Genomic DNA, 12,022 nt, shown 5'->3' with positions numbered 1-12,022 from the left:
TGTCTTTTCTACCGACCATTATGCCATTGTTTAAGTTGTATGTCTTTTCTACCGATTATTATGTAACTGTTTAAGTTGTATGTCTTTTCTACCGATCATTATACCATTGTTTAAGTTGTATGTCTTTTCTACCGACCATTATGCCATTGTTCAAGTTGTATGTCTTTTCTACCGATCATTATGTCACTGTTTAAGTTGTATGTCTTTTCTACCGATCATTATGTCATTGTTTAAGTTGTATGTCTTTTCTACCCATCATTATGTCATTGTTTAAGTTGTATGTCTTTTCTACCGATTATTATGTAACTGTTTAAGTTGTATGTCTTTTCTACCGATCATTATACCATTGTTTAAGTTGTATGTCTTTTCTACCGACCATTATGCCATTGTTCAAGTTGTATGTCTTTTCTACCGATCATTATGTCACTGTTTAAGTTGTATGTCTTTTCTACCGACCATTATGCCATTGTTTAAGTTGTATGTCTTTTCTACCGATCATTATGTAACTGTTTAAGTTGTATGTCTTTTCTACCGATCATTATACCATTGTTTAAGTTGTATGTCTTTTCTACCGACCATTATGCCATTGTTTAAGTTGTATGTCTTTTCTACCGATCATTATACCATTGTTTAAGTTGTATGTCTTTTCTACCGATCATTATACCATTGTTTAAGTTGTATATCTTTTCTACCGATCATTATGCCATTGTTTAAGTTGTATGTCTTTTCTTCCGACCATTATGCCATTGTTTAAGTTGTATGTCTTTTCTACCGACCATTATGCCATTGTTTAAGTTGTATGTCTTTTCTACCGACCATTATGCCATTGTTTAAGTTGTATGTTTTTTCTTCCGACCATTATGCCATTGTTTAAGTTGTATGTCTTTTCTACCGACCATTATGCCATTGTTTAAGTTGTATGTTGTTTCTACCGATCATTATGTCACTGTTTAAGTTGTGTATCGTACTTAATGGATTTATTTCGTTACGTAACATTTTCTTATTTTATTAATGTTTGAAAATTATATACTCATACAAATTTATCTGAGTTCAAATCCTCATCACACCAACTATGCTCGCCCTTTCTGCCGTGCGGGCGTTATAATGTGACGGTCAATCCCACTATTCGTTGGTAAAAGAGTAACCCAAGAGTTGGCGGTGGGTGATGATAGTCATCATCAATTTCTTTTAAAACAGAATTATTTTACTTATTGAGTAATTTATTAAAGAACTAATCATTTTCTGGACATAATATTGCAATACTAACATTTCTTAAAATTAGTTTAATAAGATATAGCCCCCAGCTAGTACAGCGGTATGTCTCCGAATTTACAACGCTAAAATCAGGGGTTCGATTCCCCTCGGTAGGCTGAGCAGATAGCCCTTTGTGGCTTTGTTATACCAAACACACACACACAATAAGATATATCTTACTTTACAGATATTTTGGTTCAGTCGAATAAGAAAGGAGAGAGAGTATAGGAACACGTACGTGAAGTTTTCACAATCTTGAATTTTCAATTGTTATAAAGAAACCAGAAATAATTACATATTATTCTTTCTTTTAGCAGTAAATCGTTATTTCCTTATTCTAGATTCACCTCAAGTCAGCCTTAATCTTCAATCGCCCATAGCAGTAGAAGGAACCAATTCTTCAGTGCTGCTCACATGTGACACTTTAGACGGTAACCCTAAAAACTTGACACGAGTGAAATGGTACAAAGATGAAGAATTGCTTGAAGAAAGCACAAGTAGTAAACTAATTCTAACGAGCATTAAAAGACATTTTGCTGGTAATTACTCCTGTCAGGGAAACAACGGAGCTGACTGGAGCCCGATATCTTCACCAGAAGTTTTAACAGTGTACTGTGAGTTTCTTTGTCTTGTTTTGACACATTTCTTTCTGAATTCTGAATTAGCTTTGAAATACAACGTTAGTGATAAATTGTTTATATATGTGTTTTAAGCGTGGTCATCAAAACGTATTTAGTTTTATCCCTAACACTTGGAGAAGATTTTATAATGTATCATTTAACATCTTTTTGACGAAGTAAAAAGATTATTTTTAAAGTTATCACTTTACGTTAATATTGAACATGTTGAACACTTAGTTGACAACGTTTAATAAATATTTTCATAACATTTCTGCTGAACGTCTTTAAATGACTGTTTTGATGATTCTCGCAAATTTCTTTATGAGGGCGTGATTAAAGCTAACAAGACGGAAAATCCATGAAACTTTTAATACAGCAGTTCTTCTTCGAGTCCATATATTACATCTTAGGCCTGGTATGGCCAGGTAGTTAAGGCACTCGACTCGTTATCCGAGGGTCGAAGGTTCGAATCTCCGTCACACCAAATATGCTCGCCCTTTTAGCTGTGGGGCGTTATAAAGTTACGGACAATCCCACTATTCGTTAGTAAAAGTTTAGTCCAAGAGTTGGCAGTGGGTGGTGATGACTAGCTACCCTGTCTCTAGTCTTACACTGCTAAATTAGGGACGGATAGCGCAGATAGCCCTCGTGTACCTTTGCGCGAAATTAAAAAACAAACAATTACGTTTCAGAGACTGTGAACTTATAAACTCAATCTTCGACGGTTGACTCAGTCAGTACGGTTTCAAATCATCATTATGTAGTTTAAATAGTAATCAGTAGAATCTCAATTAAACATAATACATATACAGATGTAAAATTAACACAGTAAATAATGCACAGTTTATTAAGAACGTTATGTTATAAAATAAATTATGATTATTAGAATTTATTTGTTTGTCATTTGGATATTCTCGGTGAAATCAATGGCCGGTCATAAATTCGTAAGCTAATCTAACGAGGCAAAATGACTCTGAAATGAAAAAAAAATTATATATGTATTAAGCATCTTAACAAATACTGTTAATGAAATTAACATTAAAAATAATTAAATATAAGCTTAATGATCGTAATATAATTCACGTGAATTGCAAATATTTTTTTCAATTTCAACTGAATTTCTCACAAGATAGTTTTGAAGGACTATTTCACGGATGTCTAAAATGGAATCCGAAGTGGATAAATTAGAAACAGTGCGATGAAAAAGCCATCTACTGTTTAAGTGCTATTTGTCACGAATGTTAGGCCTAATGCTTTTCCAAGATTACATCACTTAAACCGTTTTTTGCTTTTTCTAATGTAAAACAGATTGAATATCTTCACTTTCAAAACACATAAAAGATGTTTATTTAACACAGACTATATTACATCATGTACAAAACTAACAAAAACATTTGTTTACATCAGGCGCTATAACTGATTCGTAGAACAGCATGGCACCAATATGCAACATACTTTATATAATTTATCTTAACAATATCCAATGACCAATAACGTAGTAACATACAACATATTTCAGTTACGTACTTTGAAATGGGCCCGTCATGGCCAGTTGGTTAGGGCATTCGACACTGAATTAGAGACGGCTCGCGCAGATATCCCTCGTGTAGCGTTGCGCAAAATTTAAAAACAAACAATACTGAGAATTATGTAATTCTTTTATTTTGCTTTAGACACTAAAAATGCAATCTGTTGATTTCCGAAACATTTATATGTGCACCTTGTTTTATAAGTACACAGCTATTTGATTTACGTATCGCTCCTGCTAAGTTTCAAAGTAACGAAAATAATTGTATACTTCGTAAAAAAATTGATTTACAATTTATAATTACCGGTTAAAAGCTAAAACTAACAATGTTAGTCAAACTAAAATTGTTTACAATCGCCTCGAAAAGGTAGCAGTATAAACAGCAAAAAAAGGTTGAGTTTATTACAAAACTCTCATATGTGAGAAGCCTCGTTTCGTGAAAACTTTGTGTGATCTTATGAATGTTGCACAGAAAATTTTATATCGTTGTGTGAATTTTGTTGCATCTTACAAGCTGCGATAAACAACAACAACAAAACATTTTAGCATAAATCATTTGGAATGTTCGTGTCAAGATGTTGTATGAAAAATTACATGTTTCCTAATCACACCTCGAGCTTTTTGAATTACAGATCCTCCTGGTCCATCAAAGGTATTATCAAAAGAAGAAAAGATGGTGAAAGGAAATCCTGTGACATTATACTGTGAGATAAGTGACCCGGGATTTCCACCGGCTAGTATCTTTCGTTGGGAAATAAACGACTTAGTGTTAAATAACACATCAGATGTTTATGTCAGTGAACCCATATCTGTAGGTGCTGAAGGTAACTACTCCTGTGCTGCAATAAATCAGGTGGCCACTGGTGATTCAGCAGCACCTTTCAAACTAGACGCTTTGGGTGAGTTCCAGTTATAAGATAACATTGTGTATAAAATACGTGTCTTTCACTTGTGTTCAGGTAGCAGTTAAATAACTCAGAAATTTTGATTGCTCTCGTGTTAGTTTATTATTTCTCAAGCTTAGCAAGGTTTGTCATAAAATATAACCAGCTTTTTTTGCAAATTGTTGAGTTCTGTTCATCACTAGAGCACGAAACTTAAAGGCTTAAATATTATTACAGACTCTATATATCAAGAAGTTCATGTATTTTAACTCGTTTCAATTTATTGATGTACTAAGATTACTGGCTATATATTTGAAGATGAGGATCGTCGTTCCTACACGAAATGGTCAGAAAACTCTAACAGTATTTGTGATAATAATTTTAAATACGTTTTCTCCGTATAGCTCCGCCAAGGTTGGTGGAAGAACTTCCAAGAACTGGTGGAGCTCTGCGCAATCTTCAGTCTGTAAATTTAAGATGCAGAGTGGAATGTGAACCTTTATGTGACATTACCTGGTACCGAAACAATAAAAGTCTAAATGGATCTAAGTTATTTACAATAGAAACATTCCGAGAGGCACCAGATGTTGACAATAACACGTTTGATTCTGTAGTTAGCATTTTATCCTGGAATATGAGACATTTTCCATCTGAGAGTTTCGACTTCAATAATTTCACCTGTAAAAGCTCAGAGAATGAAGTGGGTGACAGTGTCTCGAGCACTATGGTTTTCAGACTGGAATGTAAGTAGCCTTTTTCAGTTATTCATTTTATTTATTTTTGTGATCATTGTTGTCTTTCTACAACTGTTTGACTGATGTATTGGGTTGTAGCAGTAACGCTTTATCTTTCTATTGAAGTTCCTGTATTCGATATTATTGGAATTGGTGTCTTAGTGAATGATAACACTAAGAATCGAGATTCGAACCCACAGTGGGGAGACAGGCCATTGAGCAACTTTGTTCTTAACAAAAGAAAAACCTTATGAATGTTGTATATCATATGGTATACAATATTGGTATAAATTATTTATTATTGTATATCGTATGATATACAATATTGGTATGAATTATGTATTGTTGTATATCGTATGGTATACAATATTGGTATGAATTATTTATTACTGTGTAACGTATGGTATATAATATTGGTTTGAATTATTTATTGTTGTATACCATATGAATTATTTACACAATTCTAGATAATTTTTTGTAGATTCTTATTTATTTATAAGTTTGTATTTTGTCTATTATTTGAATACTTCATTTAAGACGTATTTATAGATTTGTCTGTCTACCTACTTATGATGACGAGAAACCCACTTCAAGTAAAAATATATTCTCAAGACAGGTGGTAAGGGTATTAAAACTATAAATAAAATAAAGCACATAACAACGTTTCGACCTTCCTAGGTCATCTTCAGGTTAACAAAGATAACCTGCTTATCGATAAAAGTGTTAATACCCGTACCAGCCGTTCTGAGATGCTAGTTTATCCAGCTCTACGAACAACTAATCTATGCGTATTTGAGATGCAGAAGCTGAAAATTAATTTAGTGCTAAGTCTGAACCCTTATAATACAAGAAACCGGGTTTCAGTACTCGTGATGGATACAGCACAGATAGATGATTGTGTATCTTTATGCTCGACTACCTGAAACAAACTCTGAAGCGTACGCTCATCGGTGACTTAGCGGTAAATCTGAAGGCTTATAATGATAAAAACAGAGTTTCGATACTTGTTGTTGGCATGGCACAGATAGCCCGTTGTGTATCTTCGAGCTTAACTACAAACAAACAAGGCCCGGCATGGCCAGGTGGTTAAAGCATTTGACTCCTAAGCTGAGGGTCGTGGGTTCGAATCCCCATCACACCAAACATGTTTGTTCTTTTAGCCGTAGGGACGTTATAATGTGACGGTGAATCCCACTATTCGTTGGTAAAAGAGTATCCCAAGAGTTGGCAGTAGGTGATTATGACTAGCTGCCTTCCCTCTAGTCTTGCATTGCTAACTTAGGGACGGTTAGCGCAGATAGCCCTCGTGTAGCTTTGCATGAAATTCAAAAACAAACATACGTTTAAGTTCGTAAACTGCTATAAAATAAATTTTCTCCAATACCAACCTTTTTCTTATAGTTGGTTATTGATACAGAGTGTGGAATTTAAAATACATACACATTAAATAGAGGGTTTTCTTTGTAAGTAGTTGTTGTGCAGTGTTATTTGTAATATTTCGCAACATACATCAATATAGATAAAGACACGAAAAAAATTGTTAGATCTCTATGTAAGAAAATAATTTTGAGATTTTAATATATTTCGAATATTTAAACACGCCTTATTACCCGTGCAATTTCCATGTTTAATTGGCGCAAATAGCTTATTGTGTGTCTTTGTGCTGAAATAAACAAATAATTTCAACATGTTTCAACTGTAGGTTTGTTTAAAAACTTCCCTATGAGTTAAACCAATTTGATTTGTAAAACAGAATATGTTGATAGCAAAAAATAACAGAAAGAAACATTGCTTTCAATAGGTTAAAATCGTTGTTGTTGCTTTAGAAACGTGGTAATCTTATTACGTATGCTAAGGCGTTAGATTCGTCTTAAGCATTGAACTACTTCGAAAATAATTCTTAGTTGACATTCGTTTCATAAGCTTGAGGGGTTGAAATGGGTGTGTTAAATGTTTTAAAAAATATAATTTTTATATTCTTGTATAAAATAACAGTTGGTCAAAACTATACAATGTAACATAGTTTTGTTAAGTAACTATGTGTTAGTAGCACTTATTTTTAATCGGTTCAGATCCTCCAGAAGATATTAAGATTTCAGTGGTTCAGCTGGAGATTTTGGAAGGCGAAATCCCGGAAGACCTAGTGTGTTCTGCCTCTGCTCATCCTAATGGAAAATATATCTGGCTCCAAAGAGGAAAACCAGTGTCACAAGGTCCGGTTCTGTCATTCAATTCTTCTTTGTCTAAGGAAATGGCTGGAAACTACACGTGCGTTGTTAGAAACAGACATGGCAGAGCAAAGACGGCGGCATTTATTCGTGTTCTTCGTAAGTTAACTGTTTCGTTGTTTTCTACTCAGTTCAAGTAGGCGCTTTTAAATAGGTATTATCTAGTCAATATAATATTGTAACGAGAAAGTTATAAACACCGTTTTTCTGTACCATCATCTATATAAAATATCATCAAGCTGAACCATAAAATGTTTTTTGACAAATTTTTAAATCGATATAATATTTTGACTCGTATTTTGAATCACTGAGTTGACTCCATTTCTCATATTTCAGCGTTGAATAAACAATGTTTGAAAGCAGCTTTTAATATTTGAGCACGACTTGAATAATACTACGTTCAGACAATGGAAAGAGTATATCGTAACGATCATATTAACAAATAAGATATGTATTGCATATCTCGTGTTTAATTCGTGTGGTTGAAATTGAAGAAATGACAGAATATTATCATAAAGAAATAAACAAGTAACTATGAATTTGAAGTTTAGTTTCTTGTTAACTCTTACTTAACAGAGGTTTCCGAAAAGAAAATGCCTTAAAATTTTGAATAGTCCGTTATTTAAAATAACTTTATTACTTATACTTGTCAACTAACAAAATATGATCAACAGAATACATTACAGTATTTTAAGACAAGGCCCGACATAGCCTGTGGTTAAGACATCTGATTCACAACCTCAGAGCCGTGGTTTTGAATCCCCGTCGCATATTTTCTCTTTTAGCCCTGGGGCGTTATTATGTGACAGTCAGTTCCACTGTTCGTTGGTAAAGGAGTAGCCCTAGCGTTAGCGATGGGTAGTGTTGACTAGCTTATCTTGCCTCTAATTTCTCCACTGCTAAATTACAGACGTATAGCATAGGTAGTCTTCGTGTAGCTTTGCTCAACAGCTAAACAAAACAATTGAAACCATAAATGAATGTATATGACCGTTTCACCAGCCCATCTTGACCCCTTGTATTCGATTAACCGTTCAACGTTTTTTTAAATTTGTTATTCCACGTTGTTTCGTATTATATTTACAGATGTGGTTACTTTCAAATTCTCAGTCACGTGTCTCTGAACTTCTGTTAGGCTCTTCTACTCAAAGGCCTATTTATCCATAAAGTACATTATCATAACATCTACTTTCCAGACTTCTTACTGCTCCCGTTGGTTGTAGTGGTGGTTCACTTGTTATTTTCTTACGTTGGTCAATAAGTTACATAGAGTTGGTCTTGATCGAACTCTCGCTTTGTATTCGAGCTCAGAGAATATCCGTCTCAGTTTTTCAATCGTTTTCTTGACATATGGCAAGGAAATGTACTTACAAGACGAAGTTGCTTTGTTTTTTTCTTTCGTTGGAAAGCACCGAGCTGAAGTGCTCATTTAGCAATAGATCCTGGAAAGAAAACTTGGTATGGTCTGACACTTAGCAAACAAAGCATGACAAGCAACATCTAAAAATCATAACTTGGAATAATACATACAGTGAAGAAAAAGGTTAAAAGCTAACGTGCACAGGTATTTCAACTGTTCATTTCCAAGGGAGAAATTTTACATAAATTTTATCAGGTATGCACACGTTCTTGCAACACAGAGTTACATGAACGTGATTACAAAACAGACGAAATTCTAACCAAGACAAAAAAATATAAGATATATCTACCAGTGTAAGAAAACAAAAACCTTTAATTATTTAGAGAAGAAACACAGTGTATAGTTTAGTACGGAAAGGTAAAAAAATACTTTAACAACTGAAAATTTTCGAGGCATCAGAGTTTTAAAAAATGAAATTAAAAGCAAAACCTCAAGGATAAATTTATGAAATGGTGACTGTAGGTTGGACAAGGTTCCCTAAAGTAAGCCATGTACATTTCAAGATAAGAAAAGTGGGTGAAGGGGTTTACACGAAAATTGAAAAAAAAACCGTTACATATTTTATTATGGGATAAATAGGCAGAATATACGATATAAAATATTATTACATTACACAGCATGGCAAGTTAGCACCTGTCAGATGTTAAAGTTTTTTTTTTTTTTGCCAATTATCAGTTAAAGGCTTTTATTTATACTTATTTTATTATAACTGTATACTGTGTTGTTATTGAGATTAGGATTCTTCTTCAGTAGGTGTCTGTGACTCGTTAGCGATAAACTCAACGATAAACGAACAACGTGCTCTCCACTTGTTTACAAAATAATATACACATTCGAAACATACTTATGAATAATATTTTTTTTTACATCATAGAAATCATATGGATATAATATACCTTATATTGTTCTCTTTTCCTTGTTAAATGTCCATTAGGCCTATTCAATTTAGAATTTCAGTTGCCAAGCCGAACATTCTCTTCCTATTTTTATGGCACAAATATTCTGTGTATAATTCACTTACAACTGTTACGCTAGTAGTCGTATGCTACTTGTCCAATAAACGTTTCAACTACATCTTCTGCTTGTTATATTTTCGACAAGAATTAGTTAAAGATAAAACCTTCAATAATCGTCTTTTTTTAATTCTCTTATAATAAAAAACAAACAAACTAAGCAATCTTCAAGTATTTATTAACAAAATAAGCTAACTAATAATATATACACTAAACAGTCTTTTTATATCATAACAACACCCATCTTCAACTGTAGGTGATCAAATGTTTTTGTAGTTTCTTTGAATATGAATAGGCCCAGCATGATCAGGTGGTTAAGACACTGAACTCGTAATCTGAGGGTCGCGGATTCAAATCCTCGTCACACCAAATATGCTCGCCCTTTCAGCCGTGGGGGCGTTATAATGTGACGGTCAATCCCACTATTCGTTGGTAAACGAGTAGCCTAAGAGTTGGCGGTGGGTGGTGATGACAAGCTGCCTTTTCTCTAGTCTTACACTACTAAATTAGGGATGGTTAGCGCAGATAGCCCTCGTGTAGCTTTGCGCGAAATGCAAACCAAACCAAACAAGAATATCCTTTGTAGATAAACCAAAGATATGAAAAAAAAAGCTCGTACATGATTTTAATATATATATTATTGTAGAAACGTTTTTTTTTTATAATTTCAAATGAAAAGTTGCCACGTCAGTGGTTTATATGTACGTATTTCAACATTATCAAAATGTTTCATTTTTTGTTTGAATATTTCAACCAACAGATAAACCTGACTGTGTGATAAGTGCAGGATACGACAATTCCGGGACACCACTCTTGACTTGTCAGGCCCACTCTCAACCCAGAGTTGTTAACTTCACGTGGTACAGGGACAATGTAACTGTTCATGTTGACCAAGTGAACGTCGGAGTTAGCCATAGCCTATTGAAACTCCCCAAAAAGCACAAAGATTATTCTACTTTATACTCGTGTGTTGCTGCAAATGCAATCGGATTGTCATATCCATGTTTTGTTCCACTATCAAAACTACCATGTAAGTACTGTTGTCTTTTATTCATATATGACTCTAATTAGATAAAGTTAAGAACATCGTTGACTGCTAATGTTCACCCTTTTTGTCAAACTTAATTAGTATAATAATTAGCATATTATTAAAAAACTGTTATAAATAATGATAATATTTCGTAAATAAAGGAAGTGTACCTCTGCTAGATATTTAATATTTCAAAGGATATTTACTAAAGTTCCAGCTTACATTAACTACGTGTATGTTTTTTGTTTTCCTGTGTGGGTTACTGGATTTTATTCTGTGATGCTAGAGCAAACATATGTTTTGTTTAAAATATTCAAAAAAATATTACAGTGTGTCGATTAAGTCAGAGATGAAAACATTCAGATACATTTTATATCACAGTGAAATCCAAACATAAAACGTATAGTACATCTGTAATATAGCAGAGCATTTCTAGATAAGAAATTTAATTTGGCGTAGATTTAAAAGAAAACCGAAACGAGCTTTGTGAGATAAAAAAACACCTAGTAACTTTTATTTCTGGATATAAGCAAAGTAAAAAGTTTTGAAATTGCATAACGTTCACCAGTTTAACGTGGTAAATTGAATTTTGGCAATAAAAGCTAGGGTATTAAAACCCCCGGACTAGCTGCTATTATTAGGTAAAATATTGGCGTGACTATTCAGATAGCGTGGATTTTGTGTAAATACACGTTATGTTACTTTCTTATCGAAATGGTGTTTTAGGATATATAACATCTCATCTAGGGATAGCACACTTTTTTAACCTTATAGTAGTATAGATTGTAATAACACGTATTGTGTAACAAATCCTATACTATTAGTAGGCGTTAATTTTCTAAGAAAATATATTTGAAATCCCAACAGTACAGAAAACAACAACATTCAAAGATGGGCCCTTTTTACAAGAACGATACATAACATAGAAAAAGCTAATTGAAGAAAGCCTACCAACCATACACACCTGAATAAAAAACTTTGTCAGTTCCGAAACATAACACAAAGTTTTATTTATCTTCAGTAACTATGAAGAAGACATAACTAAACACTATGTTAAGTAATTAAAATGTCCATTAAACTGACATTTGATGAATTCCGGGACCAAAAATATTTCTATGGAAATTAAAAAGGCATAAGTTAATTATTCTCATCCGATGTTTTACTGTCCAGAAAAAATAATATATGATATGTTTATAGCAAAACATATACATAGCTGCTATTTGTTATTACTTTTACTTAAGTGATTTAGTTGTCCATACACTGGTGGCCAAAATCTTAAGGCCAATGAACATAAAGAAAAAAATATGCATT

At 33.3% G+C, this 12,022-nt stretch overlaps 1 protein-coding gene across 2 annotated transcripts in view; it reads left to right on the top strand.

Moving 5' to 3' along the window:
• LOC143233385 (hemicentin-2-like) overlaps positions 1-12,022 on the top strand; it is a 165,252-nt gene that overhangs the window by 138,227 nt on the left and 15,003 nt on the right. For both annotated transcript variants that reach the window (XM_076469577.1, XM_076469576.1), the window contains exons 6-10: positions 1,596-1,868; positions 4,035-4,301; positions 4,691-5,029; positions 7,093-7,347; positions 10,442-10,711. In XM_076469577.1, the coding sequence (XP_076325692.1) occupies positions 1,596-1,868; positions 4,035-4,301; positions 4,691-5,029; positions 7,093-7,347; positions 10,442-10,711 (1,404 nt within the window). The remainder of the gene's footprint in view (positions 1-1,595; positions 1,869-4,034; positions 4,302-4,690; positions 5,030-7,092; positions 7,348-10,441; positions 10,712-12,022) is intronic.

The sequence above is a fragment of the Tachypleus tridentatus genome, chromosome 12, assembly GCF_004210375.1.
Source record: "Tachypleus tridentatus isolate NWPU-2018 chromosome 12, ASM421037v1, whole genome shotgun sequence".
Taxonomy (NCBI): domain Eukaryota; kingdom Metazoa; phylum Arthropoda; class Merostomata; order Xiphosura; family Limulidae; genus Tachypleus; species Tachypleus tridentatus.
The sequence above is the reverse complement of the archived record's forward strand: the minus strand, read 5'-3'. Positions and strand labels throughout refer to the sequence as shown.